Source organism: Lactuca serriola, chromosome 5 (assembly GCF_051521515.1).
Source record: "Lactuca serriola cultivar US96UC23 chromosome 5, Lser_US96UC23_V15, whole genome shotgun sequence".
NCBI lineage: Eukaryota > Viridiplantae > Streptophyta > Magnoliopsida > Asterales > Asteraceae > Lactuca > Lactuca serriola.
The window spans coordinates 190,105,192-190,132,050 of record NC_136412.1 but is presented as its reverse complement, the minus strand read 5'-3'; the positions used below and the strand labels follow the sequence as shown (position 1 = coordinate 190,132,050).

At 39.1% G+C, this 26,859-nt stretch overlaps 1 protein-coding gene across 1 annotated transcript; it reads right to left on the bottom strand.

Annotated features, from left to right (window-relative positions):
* Nucleotides 1–5,239: 5,239 nt before the first annotated feature.
* Nucleotides 5,240–5,821, bottom strand: LOC145050037 (uncharacterized). Its single transcript, XM_078998355.1, has one exon. It carries the CDS (start codon nt 5,819–5,821, stop codon nt 5,240–5,242), a length of 582 nt encoding a protein of 193 aa, XP_078854481.1.
* Between the last annotated feature and the right edge of the window lie 21,038 nt (nt 5,822–26,859).

Here is a 26,859-nt window from a genome sequence, read left to right as displayed (position 1 = left end):
TTCTTTCACTAGCAATGTGTGTGAGCTTGCTAGACGGTGTGATGATATGAAGTTGTTGATTGAATACTTCAACTTTGCTTTTATGTCTGGTTCGTACTGTTTCTTTGGTATTCCCCAGTTGATTGTAGTCGGTAGCCTTGGTTATGTTCTTGCTTCGGGTACCTGCAAAGTATCATCAAAGAAAGTTTCTGAATTGTTAGTCAATTCCTGAGTTTCTTCCTCCATTTCTTGGTATACAGATTCTGTTGTTACAACAGTTGTACTATCTTATAATACTCTTTCTTCTTCTTCAATTGTTTCAGCCTCATACGGTTCATCTTCCATTATCTTATGATCATCTATGTGGGATTCATTTTCAGTCTCGATGTCAAGACTCACGTTTTCCCCTTCAGTTGGTGATTCTCCAGGAATATCAATATTAAACTCACTTAATCTTATTTGGTGATTTGTATTTGTTCATCTCTTGTCTCCCCTTGACGCAGAGACTCGTCCCCAAAATAAGATTCTGATTCATGGAATGCAACATCTCAAGTAATATACATTTTATCGTTTGTGGGGTCATAACATCTATAACCCTTTTTCTAATCTGCATATCCAATGAACATACATTTGACTGCTCGTGGTTCAAGTTTACCCACATTTTTATGAACGTATGCCCTACACCCAAACACTCGAGGTTCAAGACCATTACTTTCAGGTAGGTTTGTGAGTTCTTGCATTTTTTCTAATGGGGTTTTGAATTCAATAACACTTGAGGGAGTTCTATTCATCAAGTAGGTTGCAGATCATACAGCTTCTCCCCAATATTTTCGTGGTATCTTCATGTCAAATAATGAAGCCCTTATGATTTCAAGTATTTTTCTGTTCCTTCTTTCTGCTAGGCCGTTCTGTTAGGGTGATCTTGCACAAGAGGTTTGACGTCTGATATTATTTTTTCTACAGAACTGTTTCATTCTATTGTTTACGTATTCACCACCATTATCTGATTGTAACACATGGATTTCCTTTCTATACAATGTTTTTACCGTGTGATGTAGTTCTTGAAATGCTTGGTAAACTTCATCTTTGGTTTTTAGGAGGGATATCTAGATCATCTTTGTGCATTCATCAATAAAATTCACGAAATATTGAGCACCATTCGGTGTAGGGACTTTGGCTGGTCCCCATACATCAGAGTGAATCACCATAAAAGGAACATTGGTTTTACTATTACTTGGAATATATGAGATTCGTTTGCTTTTGGCTAACTCACACACTTCACACTTGAACTCATTTTCAATTACATTCAAAAACAAATTTGGTTTTAACATCCTAAGATAAGTAAATGATAAATGTCCTAGTCTCCGGTGCCACATCCATGCCACGGACTTATTTGCTTGCCTAATTCCTGTATTGAGAGCTTGACTTCTATGATTCTCTTCAAGATAGTACAACCGTCCCCATCTAGTACCATAACCAAGAATCAGATGAGTCACAATATCCTGAAATACACAATCATTTGGCCAAAAAATCACATAACAATTCAAAGCCTCAGTAACTTGACTAAAAGATAACAAGTTCGAGGATAGGGATGGAACTACGAGAACTGTATTCAGGTCCATTGAGCTTGACAATTTTACCGGACCTTCACCTGTTACTGTTACAGGTGCCATACCTCCATCTGTTGTATGTACTTTAGGCTGTTTTGAATATAAGACTTTATTAATTTCGATGAATCATTGACCATATGATCGGTTGCCCCTGTATCTATTATCCACGTATCATTCTGAGTAAGGTTGGTTTGAGACATACCGGTTTTTGTAGATGTGTGAGCAGCCACTGGGATGTTTGGTTCATTAGTTTGAGGTTTGCTGGCTACAGTTGCTTGACTGATCTTCTTTCGTGGTTTCTTTGTGAAGTCCCACCAGTCTGGGTAACCAATAATCTCATAGCATCTGAGCTTTGAGTGTCCCTCTTCCCCACAATGTGTGCATGATTGTGTGTTATTTTTGCTGTTCGAATTCCTTCCCTTTTGAGGACGATTTCCGGTGGCTAAATGGACCATGTTGGAAGAAATTATGGATAAACAAGAAGAAGAAGAAGATGATTTATCACACGTAAATGTTAACTGCTTTATTAATTCACAGAGTTTACATATTTATACATCCCTAACCAACACGTCCATTCATTAGGACGGTTACATAACTGATAACGGCTTTTATCAACTAACTAATTATAATTAGATAATATTTACAAAGTATCTAGCTTAATTCTAGCATTCCCCTCTTAAGCTAGATTTCAGATACTCCAAGATTCTTCTTCAAACGATTGAAGTTACCCACTTGCAAAGCCTTGGTAAATACATCTGCCAACTGATCCTTTGTTCCACAAAAACAAACTTCCACATCTTTGTTTGCAACAAGTTCACGGATGAAGTGATATTTAATTCGAATATGCTTACTTTTACCATGGAATACGGGGTTTTTTGACAGAGCTATGGCAGATTTGTTATCACAGAAAAGCTTTGTTGCATTGATTTGGTATTTTCCCAGTGTGACCAAAATACCCCTAAGCCACAAAGCTTGGCAGCCAGCCATTGAAAGTGAAATGTACTCCGCCTCAGCAGAAGATAGGGCGACTACATTTTGCTTTTTCGTTTGCCATGATATGGCTCCAGAGCCAAGGTTAAAAACATAGCCTGTGGTGCTTTTACTATCATCTATACACCCACCATAATCATTGTCGCTAAAACCTCTCAAACTTGCATCCTCAATTCTAGTATAGATAAGCCCATGATTGAGAGTACCATTTATGTAACGCAATATATGCTTACCAGCTTCCCAATGACTTTTCTTGGGATTCTCCATGAAGCGACTAATAACACTTATAGAAAACATGATGTCGGGTGTTGTTGCAGTTAAATACATAAGGCTGCCTACCATACTACTATATAGACTAGGATTCACATCATCTTCGGAAGTGTTTTTTGAGAATTTTGATCCAAACTCCATTGGTGTAGAGACAGGTGAAGAACCCACCATGTTGAAGCATTTAAGAAGTTCCTTAGCATACCTGTGTTGGGAAATTGAGATCCTCTTTTGCTCTTGCTTTACCTCTATTCCCAAGAAGTAATGCAATAATCCCATGTCAGTCATTTTAAATTATGTTTTCATAGATTCCTTAAATTCACGAACCATTTCCTCTGAGTTTCCTGTAAAAACCAAATCATCAACATACAAACAAATAATTAAGATTTTTTTATTAGCCTCTTTGACAAAGAGGGTATGCTCGAAGGGGCATTTTTGAAGCCATTTTCCAAGAAGTATTTTTCAATTCTACTGTACCAGGCACGGGGTGCCTGCCTTAAACCATATAAGGCCTTTTTCAAGTGACAAACTTTATACTCTTCTCCCTTCTTCACATATCCAGTTGGTTGATCAATGTACACGCTTTCTTCAAGTGTGCCATTTAGAAAGGCCGATTTCACATCCATCTGATGCACATCCCATTCATTTTGTGCTGCTAAAGAAAGAACCAAACGAATTGTTTCTAGTCTGATTACCGGAGCAAATACCTCCTGGTAATCAATTCCCAACTTTTGTTTGTATCCCTTGGTGACTAAACGTGCCTTATATTTTTCAACCTCTCCTCTTTCATTAAGTTTAGTTTTATATACCCATTTGACACCAATAGATTTATGATCTTTGGGTGGATCAACTAGTTCCCATGTATCATTCTTCAGAATTGACCTTATTTCTGCATCCATTGCATCTCTCCATTTCTTATCTTGAATTGCATCTTCAAAAGTAACAGGATCAGCATCAGCAAAAAGAGCATAGCAGCCATGTCTTCAAAGTCCAATCTTTGAGTGTTTTCATATAGGTCTGCCATGCTTCGTTTTTTCTTGATCCTTCTAACACAAGGTGGTTCTTCAGATGAACTTGAAGAGTCATCGATGGATTGTTCTGAGTTGTCATTGACAAGTGTGTGTGTGTGTGTATTCATCTCATTTCCCTCCTCATTGCTTTCTTTTCCTGAAGAAATGCTCATCGGGATGTGTGGGCTGTTCTCTTCACTTCTTAAAGATTCATTCCAAGCTTTTGCTTCAGCAAAAATAACATCTTTGCTTATGATTACCTTTTTTGTTACATGATTATAGAGCTTGTATGCTTTTGTGTTTTCACTATAACCCACAAACACTGTTTTTTCGGATTTTTGATCAAGTTTTCTCCTTCTTTGGTCAGGAACATGTGCATAGGCAATGCACCCTAAAACCTTTAAATGTCCTACACCCGGTTTAAGACCACTCCAAGCTTCCTGTGGTGTCATGTTGTTTACACTTTTTGTTGATGTTCTGTTGATCAGATATGCTGCACATGCTATTGCTTCAGCCCAAAATTCCTCTGGTAATCTCTTTCCCTGTAACATGCACCTTGCCATCTCTCCAAGAGTCCTATTTTTTCTTTCAGCAACCCCGTTTTGCTGGGGTGTGTAACTTGCAGTTAGTTGATTATGTATGCCATTCTCTTTCAAGAGAGATTGAAGACAAAGAGCAGTGTATTCCCCACCACGATCAGACCTTAAACATTTGATTTTGTGTTCACTTTGATTTTCAACCAAAGCTTTAAAGATCACAAAGTAATTGTAGGTCTCCGATTTTTCTTTAAGAAAGTAAATCCAGATTTTTCTGCTAAGATCATCTATGAAGGTTAATACATACCTACTTCCTCCAATTGACAGTGTTTTCATAGGACCCCAAATGTCCGAGTGGACCAATTTGAGAGGCTTTGATGCCCTCCATGCCTTGTCTTGAGGTAATGACTTCTTTGAATGTTTACCCAACGCACATGATTCACATACATCGTTTGTAACAACGATAGAGGGTAGCCCATGTACCAGTTGGTTTTTATGCATGTAAGTAAGAGCACCAAAGTTTGCATGGCCAAACCTGTGATGCCACAGACGTGACACATCTTTTGTGTTTGTGTAGAGAGAGAAAAGATTGTCCCCATCAAACTTGATAGGGAACATCTTGTTCATAGTCATCTCTCCCGATCAAATTATTATTCCTATCTTTTATCTCACAGAATCCATTTTTAAACCGTAAATCATACCCTTTCATAATAAGTTGTCCCACACTCAATAGGTTATGTCTCAAACCTGGTACGTAGAACACATTAGAGATCTTCTTTTCATTATCTCTAATCTTAATGGATATCACTCCATTCCCTGCCACACTAAGCTTGTTATCGTCCCCGGTTCAGACTTCCCTTTTCTTTGAGTCTTCTAGACTAACAAACAGGTCTTTATTCCCTGTCATATGGTTACTGCAACCACTATCCAGATACCACAAGGTATCTTGCACTGAATCTTGAACACTAAGCATCATGAACATCATGTCATCATCATTGCTTTCTTCGTTGTGAATGAAACTAGACTCCGCTCCTTCATCTGCAATTCTTTTTCTACAGGCTTTCTTGACATGACCGAAATTATAGCAATAATGGCACTGTATTTGTGTTTTTCTTTGATTCTTGCCTTTGTTGGTGTTTTTGGGTTGATTATCTTTGGCCTGAAAGGCGTGTTCCAGTATAGGGGGTTCAAACTGCTTCATCCTAAGTTCATGGGATTGAAGCGTACCCAAAAGATTTTCTAATGAAAAATCCTCCATGTTTTTCGACTCCTCTATAGCCACAACGACGTATTCGAATTTTTTTGTGAGGCTTCGCAAGATTTTCTCAACAACCCTCCTATCTTCAAGGATTTCTCCATTTAAGCGCATTTGATTTATCAGGATTATTACCCGATTGTAAAAGTCTTCTATGGATTCAGTTTCTTTCATTCTTAATCCATCGAATTCACAACGAAGCGTCTGCAATCTAACAATCTTAACCTTCTCTTCTCATCTGTAGGATTTGTGCAAAATATCCCAGGCCTCCTTTGAAGTGTCAGAGGATGAAATCCTTTCAAATATGTTTTCATCGACTGCTTGGTATATTAGAAATAAGGCCCTTCTATCTTTCTTCCTCAAATCTTTCAACTCTAATGTCTCAAGCGCAGTCAATACGATGGGTTCTGTGGGTTCATCGATTCCGTGTTCAACAACATCCCAAAGATCCTGGGATTCAAACAACACTTTCATTTGGATATTCCAGTGAAAGTAATTCTTTCCACTTAGTTTTAGTAACTGCGGTTGAGACTGTAATCCGTTCCCAGAAGTTGATGCCATGAAGATTGGCTCTGATACCAATTTTTTGGAAGAAATTATGGATAAACAAGAAGAAGAAGATGATGATTTATCACACGTAAATGTTAACTGCTTTATTAATTCACAGAGTTTACATATTTATACATCCCTAACCAACACGTCCATTCATTAGGACGGTTACATAACTGATAACGGCTTTTATCAACTAACTAATTATAATTAGATAATATTTACAAAGTATCTAGCTTAATTCTAACATTCCCCTCTTAAGCTAGATTTTAGATACTTGACTAAAAGATAACAAGTTCGAGGATAGGGTTGGAGCTACGAGAACTGTATTCAGGTCCATTGAGCTTGACAATTTTACCGGACCTTCACCTGTTACAGGTGCCATACCTCCATCTGTTGTATGTACTTTACCCTGTTTTGAATATAAGACTTTATTAATTTCGATGAATCATTGACCATATGATCGGTTGCCCCTGTATCTATTATCCACGTTTTTGTAGATGTGTGAGCAGCCACTGGGATGTTTGGTTCATTAGTTTGAGGTTTGCTGGCTACAGTTGCTTGACTGATCTTCTTTCGTGGTTTCTTTGTGAAGTCCCACCAGTCTGGGTAACCAATAATCTCATAGCATCTGAGCTTTGAGTGTCCCTCTTCCCCACAATGTGTGCATGATTGTGTGTTATTTTTGCTGTTCGAATTCCTTCCCTTTTGAGGACGATTTCCGGTGGCTAAATGGACCATACTATCAGGTTCAGGTTTTTGTTCCTCCATGGTTTGTCTCTGACTTTGATCTTTTCTGATATAGGTATAACAAGATTCCAGACTTAGTGGTGGATCTTTTCTAAGTACTTCACTTCGAGCTTGATTGAATTTAGGGTCCAGGCCTGCCAAGAAGATATGGTCTCGGAACCGGGATATAGTTTTGTTTATTGATATGGTGTCTTCCACAGACTCTTCTTGCATGGTTAGACGAGTATCAATATCTTGAAAGATGCTTACAAACTCATTGTAGTATGTTGATAGCACACGTCCAGCCTGTCGAGTATTGAACGATCTCCTATTTAACTCGAACAGTTGAGTTTCATCAGACCCATCGTAGAAGGTTTTTGTGACTGCTTCCCATATTTCTGCTGTTGTTTGGTGACGAATAAATCGGCGGATGAGCGTCGGGGACATTGAGTCAATCAACCAACTTTTGACCTTATTGTTATCAATCAGCATTCAGCCATATTTCAATCTCCTTTTCCCCCACTGTAGGCTTCGATGTTTTTCCAGTGAGGTAACTGGATTTGTTTCGTGCTCCAATCCTCATCTCCATTAGCTGTGACCACAAGGGGTAATTTGTGTCATCGAGAATGACTCCACCAGTGGGAAATGGTGCCTCTTGTACGTTATGAACGATGACCTGTGAGGGATTTGATGATCCTCCTTTGTCACTCATTCTTCAAGTCTCCAATAAATTTGCTTCAAAAAATACGGTAATAGGTATGCTCTGATACCATGTGAAAAAGAATACGAGTGTGAGTAGAAGAGGAGTTCTTCTGTATTTTCATCTATTGAATAAATAGATGGATTGTACATTTTGTACAGGAAAGAAATACTAAACAATCCTAATATACAACCTTGACTTTAGGAACTACAATTGACTTTCTACAACAACATTTTTCACGTAAGTCTTATCTACTAAAGACTTGCTCTCGCCAACAATACATGTTTTCAAGGGGAAGATATATACCATAGACCACGACCACGATAGTGGTAGAGAGGAAGCAAGACATTTACGTGAAATGAGACTCAATCCAGAGCCCAAACCGATGTTACTCAAAACCAAGAATTTTCCAAAGAATGACTTATTTCTCCAAAGTTTGTTAGTTCGGATGAAAACCTTTATCTGATAGATTCCTTTCCAAATAATTTGTGGAAGGTTTATGAACTTGATTTTGGCGAAATGAAATGGGTGCCGTTTGAAAAGACAAGAGATGAATATGCATTTTTCTTTAACAGTTTTAAGCATGGTGCTGCTGTTAAACTAGAGTCAAAAGACCGGAGATATGATGATCTTGATGAAAGTGGAAATGGCAGGTTCATCACTAGAAACATGTGGTACTTCCCTCATGAATGTTTGAATGTTAATCTCTTACATGAGTGATGATTTGTTCACACTCCTATCTTTGTTTTCTATTTTTTTTTTCATATTTGGATCAATATCAACATGTTGAGAACCAGCTATGGTTGGTTTGGATTTTGCAATTTGTTGTTTAGTTGTTTGCATGCCTATCATTTATATATCCGCCTTATGTGATCTGTGTCCTTTGCTTTCAAGTGTGTGGACAATGCATTATGTATTTATGTGTAGCACATCAACATGTTGTGTTTCGGGTGAAAAAGCTTTTGTTGGTCTTCTGGTTTCATTTTATTATTATATGTATGTATTGTTACTACATGTTTATTCATCAACTATCAATTTCTACTTGATGCATTTTAATGTGTTACAATCCTTTTTTGAAAGATTAATAGATTAAAAGAGTGGGGTTTCCATTGGATGAAATTGTTTTGACACCTTTAGAATTGAAGAATAGTCTTTCCCTTTAATTTGTGTTTGAATAGCAGTTGGATATCTTTCAAGCAATGTCTTGATATAAAGGATTTCTAAAAGCAGCAATTCTACATCTGGTTCTTCACAAATCATATGTTAAAATTAATTTTATGTATTCTCTATGATCTTTCTTCCTTTATATGATCCTGGTGTTTGTAATAATGCGTGTTTGTTATTTTGGGTTTTTGGAATTTGTAGTATGTTAAGGAAGGCATTGCCCCTTTTTTAAATAATGACTAAGACAAAACAGATGTGGAACTACTTCCCATAATCACGGAAGCTTGGATTTCAACTCTCTAGAGCGTCAAAGAAATTGTGTGTATTCATTTGCAAGAAACGATAAAACAATGTATATGAGTAATAGCAACATGGGCTCAAGAGGGATTTGATTATGAGACTTTTGCTGCAAATTTTCTAGAATTCCACTTTGCATGCTCTCATTTAATAGGGGCATAGAGTCATCTTTGAAAATGTTTTTTTTTCATTAATCTTTATTGTTTAGGACTATTCTAAGTAATTGTCACTATATCAACAACTTTATTAGACAATCTCCACCCGTTAATATTATCTTTAAAACAAAATTGATAAAAAATAATATAAAAGATAAAGCAGTAAATCATCTCTAATCCGTTACACCATTTTTAACAATAAAAAGATTATTGTAGGTATATATTCCTAGTTTTCTAACTTCTAAAATCTACAAAAGCAACCCTTATATTACTAGATTGTAATTAATACCAACTATGTGCTTTTATGTAAATATGTAGTAATTTATATTATTAAAAAATATTCATAAGCTACAAATGTGGAAATTCAAAGTTGAAGAACCATTTTGACCTACTGTAACTATAACACCTAAGTTTTTAATTAACCTTGAGGTTTTCAATGTTAAGGGAAAACATTGAGTCCTATGTAATGCTAGATGAACATGATTAGATTACTATGAGCGGACAAGAAATGACAACTCAGGACGGGGAATGTGTTAAAAAAGTAGTTAAACTTTCAAATAAGATGCTAGTTCATAAATGAATACGCTTATAATAAGTGTAAAGTGGTAAACCTGAATGTTTGTACAAATGGGTGTGGAAGAGGTAGAATGTATTACGAGACAAAATGACCATAAGGGTGTTTGAAGGTGAAATCCTCAATGAGATGGATTCATGGGGAAATTCAATGTAGAAGTAACCTAAAATGAAGTATGAATGATATCAAATGATAAAATGTACTTCAACATTGATGAATTACTTAAATAAGAATATTTGGCAAAGTATGTTGTTATAATGAGAAACTTATAAGTAAAGGGATTTATGATTTATAAACTAAGATGCTAATAACCTTGAAGAAACATTCTAAATGTGAATTAGAAAGTATTTTAGAAGTTTACTAGCATAATGAAGTGGATTACATAGTACTATGTATATTCTATAACTATTGAGCCAGCTCCATAGTGGTAGGGCGGTGGGAGAACTAGTATCACATGAGCCTAAGGTAGCTATTAAACCGGAGCTGACAACTATGTTATGGATAATCAGTGTCGTAACAAAAGGAGGATGAGAGAATGACTAGAAGTTCCATTATGTGTGGGACCGCGAGTTACAAGAGTAATTGTCCTGGTAGGAGAAGGAAGGAAACCAAAAGGATCATCAAGGATAAAAGAGATATAGTAAATTGAAGTGGGAGTCATATGGAAATCCGAGCAAGGGAAGTAATCTTGGTCAAAGATGTCATGATGAGGGAATATTAGTTTTGAGTGATAAGGTGTAAGCACCAATAACCAAGATCATCCTTGATATACATGCTTTCAAGGGGATGATATATATATATATATATATATATATATATATATATATATATATATATATATATATATATCATAGACTCTGATATCATACAAGGTAAGAAAAACATTCATGTGAAATGATAATTAATCCAAATCCTAAATTGACGTTACTTGAAACCAAGATTTTTCCAAATAAATACTTAATTCTCCCAAAGTTTGTCAGTTCAGATGAAAACCTTTATCTGTTAGAATCCTTTCCAAATAGGTGCAAGGTTTTTGAACTTGATTTTGGCAAAATGAAATGGGTGTCGTTTGAAGAGACAGGAGATGAATATACATTTTTATTTAATGACTTTAAACATGGTGTTGCTAATAAGCTAGACTTAGAAGATTGGAGATATGATGATCTTAATAAAAGTGGAAATGACAGGTTCATTGTTGGAAACATGTGGTACTTCCCTCATGAATTTTTAAATATTAATCTCTTACATGAGTGATAACTTGTTCACACTCTTATCCTTGTTTTCTATTTTTTTTCATATGTTGGAATTGATGAGTTTTGAGCATCAGAAATAAAAACCTATATGTACATGCAACCCTAAATCTTGATCTATGTTTTCTCTAATTGAACATACAACTTTTGAACATCAAATGGAAAACCCTAATTGTACTAGTATATTTTTGAAATCTATAAAATGAGGTTAAGAAAACATACCTTGATTGTTATATAGCAATAACAATGAAATCCTAGTCTTCTTCAAACTTTGATAGCAAGCGTCACAAGTGTCATGCCTCTAGTAGATCACAACCAAACAAGCAAGAGGATACGAGATGATAGATGAGAGGGACACCTAAGATTTTCAGTTATTCTTTTAGGGTTTCAAGTGGCCAAAAATCATAAGCCTAAGGATTCTATTTATAGTGCATATATGATGTCCTGGATAACCCTAATTTGAATATAATATTATTAATTCAAATCTGCTAATTATCCACCTCCTTAATTATCCACATGGGATAATGTAGAAACCATAGATTATCCTTAGAAAAATTTTCCAAGCCTTCACTAGGAAGGTTCTGGAACCTCTGGCTCAACTATTGAAAAATTTCACTTTAGCCCCGAAACTTTTAATTAATTCCTTTAATCCCGAAACTAATTCCAATTAGTTTTTTATTATATATTAATCAAAATACTACTATTTCTAATTAATATATTGTTTCCATAATATATTAACAAATTATTTATTTCAATTTATTAATCAAATAATAAATTCAACCTCCCTCCAAAAGTCATAATGTCTAGTTGCTAGTTATGAGGGCAACCTAAAAGGATTGTGCTACTATCAGTTCAAGTATGTACCAATTATAGGTATAGGCTTAGACACCTAATCCAACAATCTCTCACTTGGATAAGTCTAATAACTATATTTTCCAGTATAACTTCCAAAACTAATTAGAAAATTGTAGCTTTCAAAGCCACTGACGAACTCTAACCTAGTTAGTTACGTGTCCTAAGATAAATGGTCATATAATCTTCCAATCTGCAAGATATCATGTGGACAAACGATATGGAACAGAATCAATCTCATTGTGCAACACTTTGTTTCCCTATTTCTGATTTGTAATGACAAATAACTACTAATCAAACACATCAACTTAGTCCTAGCCGGGCCCGACACTATAAGTCAACACCAAATCATCGAGGGGCCACCAACTACGAGTTAGAGAGGCAGATATCGACAAGAATGCATTTTGAAGACGCTACGGTCACTATGAATTCGTAGTAATGCCCTTCGGTATAACAATTGTGTCTGCTGCATTCATAGATCAAATGAACTGAGTGTGCCGACCTTACCTTGAGAAATTCGTGATAGTATTCATTGATAATATACTAGTCTACTCACGTAGTAAAGAATAACACAGTCAACACCTAAGGAAAGTTCTCAAAACATTAAGGGCAGAGTGGTTGTATGCAAAGCTCTCCAAATGTGAGTTCTGGATCCGAAGGGTGGATTTTCTATGTCACGTGGTAAGTGAAGAAGGGATCCATGTGGACCCTTCCAAAATCAAAGCAATCGAAGGCTAGGCAACCCCGAGAACCCCAACAGAGATCAGGTAATTCTTAGGCCTCGCTGGTTACTACCGAAGGTTCATACAGATTTTCTCCAAGATCGCCAAGCTGCTCACCGCATTAATTATGAAGGGTGTACCCTTCATCTGGGAAAAGAAACAAGAGGTTGGTTTCCAAACTTTGAAACAAGATCTATGCAGCGCCTCAGTCTTGTCTCTCCCAAAAGGGACGAAAGACTTCATAGTCTTTTGTGACGCATCCAATAAAGGATTAGGTTGTGTACTCATGCAGCGAGGAAATGTCATAGCCTACACGTCAAGACAACTAAAGACCCACGAGGTGAACTACACCACCCATGATCTTGAGCTGGGAGAAATCGTGTTTGCACTAAAAATTTGGAGGCACTACCTCTACAGTACAAAGTGCACTATCTTTATGGATCACAAAAGCCTCCAGCACATTCTAAACTAGAAAGAGCTCAACATGAGGCATCGACGATGGTTAGAGCTACTGAACGACTACGAGTGCGAGATCCGATACCATTCGGGCAAAGCCAACATGGTAGTCGATGTCCTGAGCCGGAAAGAATACTCGGGACGCTGAGTAAGAATACTAACAATGACCATCCATTCCCACTTGTATTTGCAAATCAAGAGGCTCAACTGGAAGCCTTGAAACCGGAAAATATTCCAAACGAAGCCTTGCGAGGGATGGACAAGAACCTTATAGTCAAACACGATAAATCCTACTACCTCATGGACTGGATCTAGACACCGAAGTTTGGTGGGTACAGAGAAGTGGTCATGAATGAAGCCCACAAGACAAAGTACTCCGTCCATCCAGGTCCGGACAAAATGTACCTGGATCTTAAGAAACTTTATTGGTGGCCGAACATGAAACCGAAAATCACTACCTACGTGGGCAGGTGCCTGACTTGTGCCAAAGTTAAGGTAGAGTATTAGAAACTCTCAGGTCTACTGCAACAACCGGTCATACCCAAGTGGAAGTGGGAATGTATAACCATGGATTTCATAACCAAGTTACCCAAGATAGCGGGTGGACATGACACCATTTGGGTGGTCGTCGACACTTTAACCAAATCCGCCTACTTCCTACCAATAAAGGAGACCTACAAGATGGAAAGGTTGGCAAGGACGTATATCAAGGAAATAATGTGACTGCATGGTGTGCCACTATCTATTATCCCCGACAGAGATAGTAGATTCACCTCACGATTCTGGCAGTCCCTACAGAAGTACTTGGGAACCCAACTTCATATGAGCATCGCTTATCATCCTCAGACCGACGGATAGAGTGAGAGGACCATACAGACATTGGAAGATATATTGAGGGTGTGTGTGATAAACCCTGCTAAAGACTGGGATGCCTACTTGCCACTTGTTAAATTCTCTTACAATAACAACTATCACACCAGCATTAAGGTTGCTCTGTTCAAAGCCCTTTATGGATGCAAGTGCAGATCCCCCTTGTGTTGGGCCGAGGTAGGTGACACGCAACTTGCCAAGGGACGAGTACCTGATAACATGATCACAAGCCCATAAATCATACGAGAAACCATGGAGAAAATCGTCCAAATCTATGAGCGCTAAAAAGCATTGCGGGACTGAAAAATGAGCTACGCGGATAAACGACGGAAACCCTTGGAATTCCAAGTTGGCTACTGCGTAATGTTAAAGGTCTCGCCCTAGAAAGGGATGACACACTTTGGGAAGTGTGGAAAATTAAATCCAAGGTACATTAGACCATTCGAGATCCTTGCCAGGATCGGTTCAGTGACATATAGACTTCGTTTGCCACAAGAACTTAACAACATATATCCTACTTTCCACGTGTCCAATTTGAAGAAATGTCTGTCTAACGAAACCCTTGCTATCCCGCTAGATGAGATAGAAATAAACGAGAATCTTCATTTCGTTGAAGAACCTGTGGAAATAATGGATATGGAGGTGAAACAAACAAAACAAAGTCACATTCCCATTGTGAAGGTCCGATGGAACACCAAACAAGGGCCCGAGTTCAACTGGGAACGCGAAGATCAAATTAAACAAAAGTACCCACATCTCTTCCCCATTTCATGAGTGCCTAATCTAAACTAATTTCGGGACTAAATTCCCCCTAGCATGGGAATGATGTGACAACTATAAATTTTTGGGTCAACCCAAGTCTAATGGGTCTAATGTAAAAGGGTATCCACAATATATACACAACCTTATGCAATAATGTTATTTGAAAGCCAAGAGGCCACCATTTGTATGATTAAAGATAATATACACTTGGAATTTCATGTTGAATTAATCCTTGAAAAGTTCATGCAAAAATCAAATAGCTTTAACATAACATGTAATTATGCAAGGACCATGAATTCTTGAGTTTTCGGGCCATCATCTTCGTAATTCATATTACTCAAAACCGAAATCACATTGTCTAGGAAACAATAGAACCGAAATCAAAACCATGCAACTCCACTAAGGCCGAAACACACCTTAAGGGACCACGAAGGCCGAAATCACCATGGGAAAAGACCTAGGACCAAAAACTAAAAGTAAAGTCCATCCTATAATTGAAATCACATTTGATTTCTCACCCATTTCCAATAAAATCATAGTAACCCATGTATTACCCCCCAAACATCCATACATTAACCTCCAGTTATCCAAGTAAATATCTTATCAATCTCCTTTCATTTATTAAGGACGAGATCATCTCCTCCCATACCACAAATCCTACTCCACTTACTGTGAAATTCCAATTGCTCTCAAGAGTTGAAGCTTCAAGTTTTAAAGAGGCTTATTTCTTCAAGCATTTCCTAGGTTTGGTAAGTAAATTCGATACTTCTAAGGATATGTTTGGCGGACTAGCTGAAAAGCTAGCTGATGGCTGAAAAGCTAGCTGTTAAATAAAAAGCTAGCTGATAGCTGAAAAGCTAGCTGATAAAAAATAACGTTTGGTAAAACTAGCTGAAAAGCTAGATGAAATATATAAAATTACATAAAAGGACATGTAAGAATATGTATTTCTATAATTAATTAAGGGGTTTATTTGGAAAAATTTTAAAAAGCTCCTAAAAAGCTAGTCTAAGTAGCTTTTCAAAAAGCTAGCTTATCAGCTACTTTTTGGCTTACCAAACACAACAACATAAAAAAGCTCGAAAAATAAGCTAGCTTATCAGCTAGCTATGGCATGCCAAACACAGCCTAAGTATCCTTTAAAATCCTATGTTTAGTTCATTCCATTTACACACTCTAAATGTGTTAAAACACTTAGGATAAAGCCATCTCCAAGGAAGCTCATCCATTCCAAACAAGAGTTTAGGTTTGGAATCTTCTCAACACCTCTTCCAATCCACCCATTAAAACCACTCAAGGTGAGTTCATACCCCGCCTTTTTCGAGATTTTCATATATTTTTTTTGGGGGGGGGGTGGGGTGGGGGGGGGGGAATACAAGCAAAACTATATTATAAAAAGATGTTGTTATAAGTGTTCATCTATATGTTATGGATAAGGTTTTTATGTACATGTTATGTGATTTTACTAGTTACTTCAAGCTTTCATGCACAACTTGGTTAAGTTATAGTATGAAACTATATAAAAACAAGTTTTAAATTTTACTACATGAGCAAAGAAGAAAAATGTGACTTTTATGATAAAAGGAAAATTTTCTATCAAAGATGAGTTTTCATAACTATTCTAAGACAATATTCTCTTAGGTTAAACCAAGTTTTGAACTTTATAAACCTTTCCTTTTGTATAATAAAATGGATAAATGGGTTTACTTTTCTCTGACTCTACAACTTTTTAGCTAAACTATAATGGGTATAATTTCTGGTTCATTAAAACTAGTTATCAGTTTTCGATCTTATTACAAATAATCAATCTGAACTAGAATTATGTCACTCTATAAACTAAATGCTTTTACATACAAAAGGATTTCATTACATTACACGTAAAGCATTGGTACATTTTACGAGACAGACTCTCTTCACGTACTTTACCTAAAGTACACCTTAAGTCCTACAATATAACCAATGTCTTCTAGAGGGGGAGTGAGACCGTTGTTTATAGATCTGTATGGGATTGACAACCCCGCACCTAAGCTGTTCGCTACAGTTAGACCAGAAGTCTACGGTGACAAATGTCTACCAGCTCCGACGCCTGAAGAACGTCGTACAGGCCACTAGTCATATTAATTATGGTTATAATAACTCACACAGGGTATTGACAATCAGCTGGTTTACGAGGCTAATGCATCTTCAATCGTTTCTATAAATATATATATATATATATATATATATATATATATATATATATATATATATATATATGTAAAGCTATATGATACTACTTTACAATGCAAAACTACTTACATTTTTGGTCTTAGGGATTTAAGACTACATCTTACCTTTAAGAAAATATTGGATTTTCTAGAAAACTTTACATTATCATTTACAAGGATACACTACAAATTTTATTCATAAAAAAACGCTTATGAACTCACCAACTTTAATGTTGACGCTTTTCAAACCTGCTTGTATTCTCAGGAAACCAGTAAGCAGGTATTACGAATTTTTTTTTTGAGGACAGCCATTACTACATCATGATTTCTACTTTTAAATTTCTTATACTTAACTTTTGAGAAAATAAAGTCTGTAAACAATGTAAACTTGTATTCTCAATGTATGAATGTTTGTGATGCTATGATTCATTTATATCCAACTGTTATGATACTATACGTGAAGTCACTCCAACCGCCCCCTAGACATTTCCGTTGTTCTGGTGTAGAACCTGGTTCTTGGTACGTATTCTTTTATTAATTCTTTAAAATGTTTTGCATTTTGTCCTTTGACTCGGCGAGTAGAAAGACCAACTCGCCAAGTAGAATGGGGATGAGACGCATGGTTTAAGCAGTGGACTCGACGAGTCGGGTCCCAGACTCGACGAGTAGGCCCTGTCTGGTCAAAAACCCTAACTCGAGGGTTTGTACCCTATTTAAACACCTTAACTCGGCCTCCTTTGTCCCATTTGCTCCCAGAAGACCCCCCCATAGCAAACCCTAGCCGTTATTGAAGCAATCTAAGGCATTTGGAGTGATTTTGGTGCTTTTGTGATCCAAGGAAGGAAGGAAAAGCTTGAAGGATCAAGAGGAGGCTAGAAGGATCTGATTTTAAGCATCATTTGCACTCTACAGAAGGTATAAAGTCTATACCTTTTTTGTTCTTTTGATAGATCCCATTTTGTGGAGTTCTAGGGTTTTTCTAAGCCATTTTGGTCACCAACCATGATTGCAAGCATGGTTAGGGGTTGATGTTTCAGATCTAGGTCCTTAGAGGGGTTACAAGGCAGAAAGGAGTGGCTCTTGCACTCAAAGAAGGACCCATGCATTGTAAGAGCTTGTTTTAGGACCTTTTGAGCTCAAAGTCCCATGCAAGCACGTAAAGGTTGTAACTTTACGTGCTAGATCGATTGTAGAAGCATAGATCTATGTTTTGATCAAGGGTTGTACATCAGAAACTGAAGATTTAGTGAGAGGATGTGACCAAATCGACGAGTCCATTCTTGGACTCGGCGAGTCCAAGGTTTCTGTCGCATATCAGTTGAGGGTCAAAAGAACCCAGTTGAGTGTGGAAAGGTTTTAGGGGGGGTCCCGGGGAGTGAACCAACGTTCCAGACTAAGCCATTGTTCTGGAATTCATGGGACTCGGCAAGTGCGTGAGCAGACTTAGCGAGTCCAAGGCAATCATCTTAAGGATGAAGATGAACTCGACTAGTTGTTCATACAACTCGGCGAGTCAGATGAAGATTCAGTCGATATTCAATTAGAAGGAAAACTCGTCGAGTTATCGCGTAACTCGACGAGTAGAGACGGGTATAAGGACAAATGGAAGCATAGGGACTCAGCGAGTTGGCGAGCCAACTCGGCGAGTGAGGTCAACTGGAAGTTGACTTTGACTTTGACTTGGTCAGGGGTAAAATGGTCATTTTACCCTAAGAACAGTTAGCAGTGTATGAATAAATGTTTTGTGGGAATTATAGCCGGAGGATTCCCGCACAGACTAGCAGCTACTACGAGGTAGGTTACCTTCCAGTAGGGGTGGGTCTAAGGCCGCAATGCCGGCCCACCAAAAAGGGGTATTTAGAAGATAATGGTCTTTCTAATAAATATCTTGGTCTGGTTATGTGATGGTCATGAGGTTTATCTAGATGGTATGTTATGTGTATGGTAGGGATTAGTTTCCTTGACAGTGGTCCTTAGGACCCAAGGGTAGGTCAGTACCCGAATATGCCTGTCTGTATGCTTATATATGTTGATTATGTGCTAGTGGTAGGGGGTGAAATAGTCCCCAGTTACCAGTTGAAAGATACCGATGTTGATTACCGCTTGAAAGATACCGATGATGGTTACCGGTTGAAAGATACTGATGATGGTTACCGGTTGAAAGATACCGATGAAGGTTACCGGTTGAAAGATACCGATGATATTGTATGGTATGTGGTATGATGGGGGAACTCACTAAGCTTTGTTCTAACAGTTTTGGTTTTGGTTTCAGGTACCTCTTCGTCCAAGGGGAAGGAGCCGGCGGTGTAGTAGCGCATTACACACACACACACACATGTTTCCACAAGAAGTTTTTGGGACTGTACTCTGATTTTCAATATTTATGATGCTATGGTTTGAAATACAACATTATGATTTTGTAATGGAATGTTTTATTGACAATGTTTTGGTAAAATGTTTATTAAATGCGTTGATTCAAAAAGGAAATTTTTGGCCTTGAAAATTGGGCGTTACATGTTGGTATCAGAGCCCTGGTTTGAGGGATTCGGACACACCCTCGGGGGTGTCTGGACTCAAACCGAGGGACTAAAAGATCTTTAAAGGAAAAATGGTTTTCTAAAGTCTAAATTGAGGAATTTTAAGAAAAACGAAGTGTGTGATGCATGCGACCGGCCGGGCTCAAGTAAGTTTTCCCCAAGATACCCATACTTGGTATGTTATGTTATATGGTTTTGATTCAGAGAACTGCATGCTAGAATAGGACTAAGGATCTAGGAGGATGCCTTGTGTGCCTGATATATGATTCTGAGAATTGCATTCTACTTAGGACTAAGGATCTAGGAAGGATGCCTTATGTGCCTGTTGTATGAGTTGTATGCTAGGACTGTTTAGTCAGCAGTAGGATGCCCTGTGTATGTTATGCCTGGTTTGGTTACTCGAGGCACGAATGCTGCTTGCTTTGTGCTATGGGGGTTTTGACCAGCTTAAACTAACTAAGGAGCAGATATGTAACAATATTTGCAAGCTAGTTAGGGGGAGGTGGTGGGGACTCCTAGTGCAGCTGATGCCGGAGAGTAGGTCAGAGAGTGCCCTAGGGAAGCCTAGGATGAGTTCAGTGGAAAGGTTATCGGTAAAAGGGACATGGTGAAGTCGAAGCAATCCTTGAGGAAAGTACGGATAAATGTGGAAGGTAGTATAGGCCCGTACTACTGGAAGCAGAGGATCCGTACTCGAACCGAGGAGGGCGTAGATGGAACCGAGAAACTTGGAAAGTGTGTGTGACCTCCAGAAAGTATATGTGACCCTGACATTCGTATGTTTATTGTTTTAGAATGGTGGTCACGCGACATGGAGCAGGAGGTTCAGGATCTGGGTCAGGATCGGGCTCGTGGGCAGGATCCAAGCATGTGGATGATGGGTTACGCGAGTTCATCGCATCCGAGATTATGAGGGGTATCCTTGATACGACGCCAATTATCTTCTGGTTGATCAAGGAGGGTATCATTGAGCTGATGGAGGATCGACTCAGGGCGTTCCGGAGTGACATGGGGACCAGCCAGTCAGGACCACGCACGCTGTCCTTTAAGGCCTTCAGAGGGAGTGATGCACCAGATTTCCAAGGGGCGAAGGACCCCATTGCTGCCAGACGATGGATTGCGGACATTGAGTCTGCACAGCTGACCAGCTTCTGCCCTGAGGGGTCGAAGGTACAATTTGCAACAGGGTGTTTGAGGGACCGGGTTAGGGACTGATGGGATTCAGTTGGTGACTCTCTGGAAGCCTTGGTTGTTGAGGCTATGACATGGTCGAATTTCGTGACCCGGTTCAGAGTAGAGTTTACGCAAGCTGTAGAGCTTTAGCAGTTGGCCAGGGAATTCTTGGATATGAGACAGACTACGAAAACTGTGTCGGAGATCACCGCCAAGTTCCGGGAGAGGGCTTTGTTGGTGCCTCAGTATGCAGGTGATGAGGACATGAAAAGGACCGACTACCATGATATGCTATGAGCTGACATCCGAGAGCATGTCAATTTTTCAGCTTGCCTTACCCTGGATTCCATGATTGCCAGGGCTAGGGAGAGGGAAATTGATATGGAGCACATCTAGAAGAGGAAGGCAGAGGAGGGGCAGATGGCGGGGGCTTCGGGGAAGAAGCCCAAGGGATCCGATGGTAGGCCAAAGGGCCAGTCAGGGCGGGACCACTGTGGGAAATGCGGTCGGTCACACGAGGGACCTTGTCGCACTGGGCCACGTTCAGGCTGCTATAAGTGCAGCAAGGTTGGGCATTTTGGCAAGGATTATACTGCCCCTACTCTGGCAATACAAATGTCAGACCTGATTTGCTTTAATTGCAATCAGAAGGGCCATAAAAAGGCCAATTGCCCTAGATTGGCAGCAGTAGTGGCGTCGACTCTAGCGACAGGACGGGTTGTGGATGGCCGGAAGGTCATGATGGAGGCTCTAGTGGTTCGGAGCCGAGCATTTTAGCTGACAGCCGAGGAGGCACGTGTTGCACCCGATGTGGTGACGAGTATGATTTCTTATTCTTATGCTTTTATAGTATGTCGCTGTAATTTTGATATATCATGTGCCTTGTTTAGGATCGTTCCATGTGAACAGAATCCCAGTTGAGGTGTTATTTGATTTGGGTGACACCCGATTATTTGTATCTCGTGCGCTTAGCAAGAAGTTTCCGGAGTCTTCGGGCATGTTGGATTGCCCTCTAGAGGTCGAGATTGCGGACGACCAGTCGGTACGAGCATCGGAGGTCTATCGGGACTGTGTTTTGAGGGTGTTTGGGGAATGTTACCTGGTAGACCTAGTTCCTATTCCGTTGAGGGGGAACAAGGTGATTATAGGCATGGATTGGTTGAGCCCCAATGGGGCAGTGATAGATTGCGCGCATCCGCTGGTTCGGATCAGAACCTCAAGTGGGGGAGAGTTGGTAGTTCAGGGCGAGAGGCCACAGCAAGTACCAGCGGTATGTTCAGCAGCGAGAGCTAGGCGTTACCTTCAGCAGGGTTGCGCTGGATATGTCGCCTATCTTATGGACACCCGGGAGGCGGGTAAGGCGACGATGAGCGATGTGCCCATGGTGCGTGAGTTTATGTACGTATTCCTCAACGAGTTTCCTGGGATACCTCTAGAGAGGCAGGTGAAATTCAGGATCAACCTTGTCCCCGATGCGACTCCGATAGCCAAGGCACCGTATTGGCTGGCTCCTAAGATGCAGGAGTTGTCTTTACAGCTGCAGGAGCTGTTAGACAAAGTATTAATTAGACTAAGTAGTTCTCCCTAGGGAGCCCCGATTCTGTTTGTGAGAAAGAAGGACGGGTCACATCGGATGTGTACAGATTATCGGGAGCTGAACAAAGTAACAGAAAAGAACCGTTACCCACTCCCGAGGATTAATGACCTCTTTGACCAGCTATAGGGAGCATCTTTGGTTCTCTAAGATTGATCTGCGTTCAGGATATCATCAGATGAGGGTCAGAGAGGAGGATGTACAGAAGACTGTGTCTCAGACGCGTTATGCCCACTACGAGTTTGTGGTGATTCCCTTCGGGCTCACCAATGCTCCCATCGTGTTCATGGACCTCATGAACCGCGTGTGTAGACCGGTGTTAGACCGGTCTGTGATAGTGTTTATTGATGATATCTTCGTTTACTCCAAGACACAGGAGGAGCACGAGGAGCATCTGCGAGAGGTTATGGAGACTTTGAGGAGGGAGAACTTGTATGCTAAGTTCTCCAAGTGTGAGTTCTGGTTGCGCAATGTAACGCCCATAGATCCGGGCTAGTCAATTTACAAGCAATAGGGGTCGAAAACGACTTTTCGACAAAAGATTATTTAGAATAAATAATTTGAACCAAGTTGTATTATATGTCACAAGGTTTCCATACATATAAAGAACGCCGAAATCCGAGTTATAACGAAGAAGTTATGACCCGTTGAAATTTCGCGACAGAACCGACACGATACCGGGAGGCGTAAATAGTGAATTTACGATAGAGCACGATTTAGCCTTAGCGATCTAAACAAAAGTCGTAGTATATGTTAAACCAATAGTGTGCATAAAAAGAACCTCCAAATCTTACTTCGTATGAGGAAGTTATGATTTTTCTAAGATTTAGCATAGCAGTGCACAGCCCGAAATCTGAATTTTAGATTGGTCAATTTTTAGCCAAAATAATCTAAACAATAAATGAAGACATCGTTAATAGGAGTTAAACGATAAAAAGACAGTCAAAAATGGAGCTCGTATGCGAAAGATATGGACGAAGGTTAGTCCCTACTCTTCGAGCGTTGCGAATTCGATACAGTTTTGTAAATCTGAGATAGAGTGAGAATTAGCCGACGCGATCTAAATGAAAGTTGTAGTACTCATAAATACCAATGCGTGGACATAAAGAACGTCGATAATAGAGCTCGTATGCGAAAGATATGGATGAAACTTAGTCCCTACTTTTGGAGCGCGGCGAATTCGATACAGTTTTGTAAATCCGAGATAGAATGAGAATTAGCCAACGAGGTCTAAATAAGAGTTGAAGATCTTATTAATAGGAACTCAACGGTAAAAAGACAGACAAAAACGGAGCTCGTATGCAAAAGTTACCGACGAAGCTTGGAGACTACTTTACTATACAATTCCTATAAATAAGAGATGAACTTTTCATAATTTCCTCACACCTTAAAACCTTTCTTTCTTTCTCTAACTTCTCATTAACCTCCCTAAACCCCTCCCAAGTCTAAGGAACCTCCCTATCACGAGAAGAAAGCCCCGGAGCACCCGACGGCTCCGAGAAGAAAAGCTTTCGGCTCGGAAATGCTACTCCAGCGAAGCCCGGTTTTTAATAAAAACCCGCCGTAAGTGAGCTACGCCTATACTATATTTAATATAGATTCTATTTAATTATAGTAACATTATTATGACCTTAAAATAATTATTTGGGCTATTATTATGAGTTATATTGAGTGTTATTTAACGCTTATATAATAGTAATAATAGCTAGACTATTAAATTAGTCTCGTCAAGAGTTAGACTAAACTCTAGTGGTAATGATACTAGGTTTCGTCAAGGGATAATTGTTTTAAGAGTAACGATGTGTTGTTCGAGTGTTGCCTCACCACCTTTCAGGTGAGTGCATTGTTACTTTCATCTTACACATACATATGAAGTATTTTATATAAATTACATGCTATGTGTGCATTTTATTTCAGTACTTGCTATTTATGCTGGATGAACGTTTTTATACATGTTTTAAAGGATTTAAACTGTATACATATTTTATATATACAAATATGTTGGGTATGACATGGGTAGATGAACGATGAGAGATAAAAGATGATGTGAGTAAACATTGGCAGCTGTGGACTTAGTGCCTAATAAACATTGGCAACTATAGACTTAGTGCCTATTGGACAAACACCGGTAGCTATGGATTTAGTACCTGTTGGGAATTAGTAGCTATGGACTTAGTACCTATTAGATAAACACTGGTAGCTATGGATTTAGTACCCGATGAATAGACTATAGCAGCTATGGAATTAGTTCTTTACGAACAAACATTGGTAGCTATGGACTTAGTGCCAGTCCTATAACCCTGGAAGTAAGGGACTTCGGGATAAACGAATGTAGGATAGATGACTCTTAGGTTAAATCCTTAAGAGTAAAGAAGATAATGGGGATGGGTAATTGGGTTGATTGTTTGATTGTTTAAACATAATAATTATAATATTGTGGGTTGAAAACCCTATGTACTCACCAAGTTTCCCAACCTTACCCACTCAGTTTATTTATATCATAGGTGTTGATACGAAGTCACATTACACTGAGAGATTAAAGAGATGTAGATCACTAGTGCAAATAAATGTAAGTTTCGTTTATGCTTATGTTTCTGTATTGACGATGACATCCCAAACATTTTAAAATGAATAAAATACGTTTCTTTGAAAATGTTTTGATAACGTATTTATCGTGTTTTTCTGGGAATAAATTCCGCAACATTTTTATGAAATGAAGTACTCTGATTTTTATAAAGCATAAACAAAATCGGTCTTTTCTGGTAGTGATAATTGGGGATGTCACAGTTGGTATCAGAGCATTAGTTTAAGCGAACTAGGAATATGGATTTATTTCTAGACTTAAACTTAGAATGCTAAGCAATGATTGTGAGGTGTGAGCACTAGCTTATTTTAGGAATTATCCCTATAATGCTTTTATGTGCTAAATGCTTTATGCCTTATTTGCTGTTATTTATTCGGATCTATGGTCTGTTGCCGACCGGATCTGGAAACCTTATGTGTTTAGGATTCTAAACGTACGACTACGATATTAGAACTAGCATGTAAACGTTTCGGAGTGATAAGGATGATTTAAATGTTAATCCTAAGTAAAGGTCTAGATTCAGCTTATTCGGTGTATAGATCAAGATGGCAAGGACCCGTAGCGGAAACGTGAATCCAAATGAGAATAGGAACCAACCCCCAGTGGTTCGACAAATACCTGTTGTAGAAGAAGTTGCACCTGAGCCAGTCACCATGGCTGGAGTTCAAGCCATGATTCGGGCTATGCTAGCTGAACAAAGGGAAGAAATGAGGAGGATGTCGAATAGGGACGAACCTACTATGCCCACTGAGCAACCCGACTGATTCCCGAGCAATCGGAGGAAGGGAACTACAGCTGCCAAGTGAGTCAAGTGGGGACTCAAGATGGCCCGGAGAGGAGAAACGACAAGGATGGGCGAATGTACAAGAATTTATTGGGTGCGAAACCACCAAGTCTCTTAGGAAGCCCAAAGCCTGTTGAGATTATGGATTGGATCTCTGAGATGGAAATTGTGTTTGAGAGATGCGACTGTAGCGAGAAACAGAAGACCGTCTTCGCCGTAAGACAACTGAAAACTGGAGTCTTGAGCTGGTGGAAGCTATTGGCAGATACGATGCCATGAGGAGAAGCCTTAAGGATGCCATGGGAAGTGTTCTTGGAACAGTTGGAAATGCAGTACTACTCGGAGATAGATCTGATAGACCTAAACAACGAGTTTCAGAACCTGAAGAAAGGGAAGATGAGTGTTGATGAGTATGCCACCGCATTCACCGAGAGGATGAAGCTATTCCCCTACTTGGTGCCTACTGAACTCTTCAAGATTGATAGGTTTGCTAACGGATTGCCCACTGACTTTGTCCCAATGGTGAAAATGGCAACTACCTTGAAAACAGCTGTTAGGGCAGCTAAGAATGTAGATGCCCAGATAAGAGAAATGGGTCTAGAAAAAGATAAGGCGGGAGAGAAGCGGAAGTTTGAAGGATCTTCAAGGTCCAACAAGGAAAGCAAATTCTCAAGGCTTGGAGGAGGAGATGGAGGTGAAGCGAGATGGTGTGATAAATGCAAGAAGAAGCATTGTGGGAAGTGCAATGAAGAAGTGACTTGTTACAAGTGTGGGAGGACTGGTCACTATTCCAAGGACTACACACATAATGATAAAGTATGCTACGGATGTGGAGGCAAGGAGCACATGTCCAGAGACTGCCCAAGGAAAAATAAAACAGCAAGACCAGAACGTCACCAAGGCCAAGGGCATTTCACATGATCCTCGACGAAGCAGAAAACCATGTGAGGAATCAAGGATGAGGACTTTATACCCGAGATCAACTTATGCAGTAGCCATAGTATCGTATGATGTAGCCCATTAGAGGCATAGTCCAGGGCGAACTTGAACACCTATGTAATAGTTTCAAGAAATAATAAAATCTTCGTTTTGTTATCTGGTGTGTTAAATTGTTATGTGATTTCTTGTATGGTGACTTGGAAAACTACGAGACGATACTTGGGACAAGTATGAGTAGGTGTGAATGGTAGTAGAGGCCTATACTACCGGAAGCACAGGAAAGTCACAAGGTTACCCAACAGCTAGTAATTGAT

Bases quoted from the DNA above. Each gene is read 5' to 3' on its own strand.
- LOC145050037 (XM_078998355.1), bottom strand. From the start codon at position 5,821: ATGAAAGAAACTGAATCCATAGAAGACTTTTACAATCGGGTAATAATC.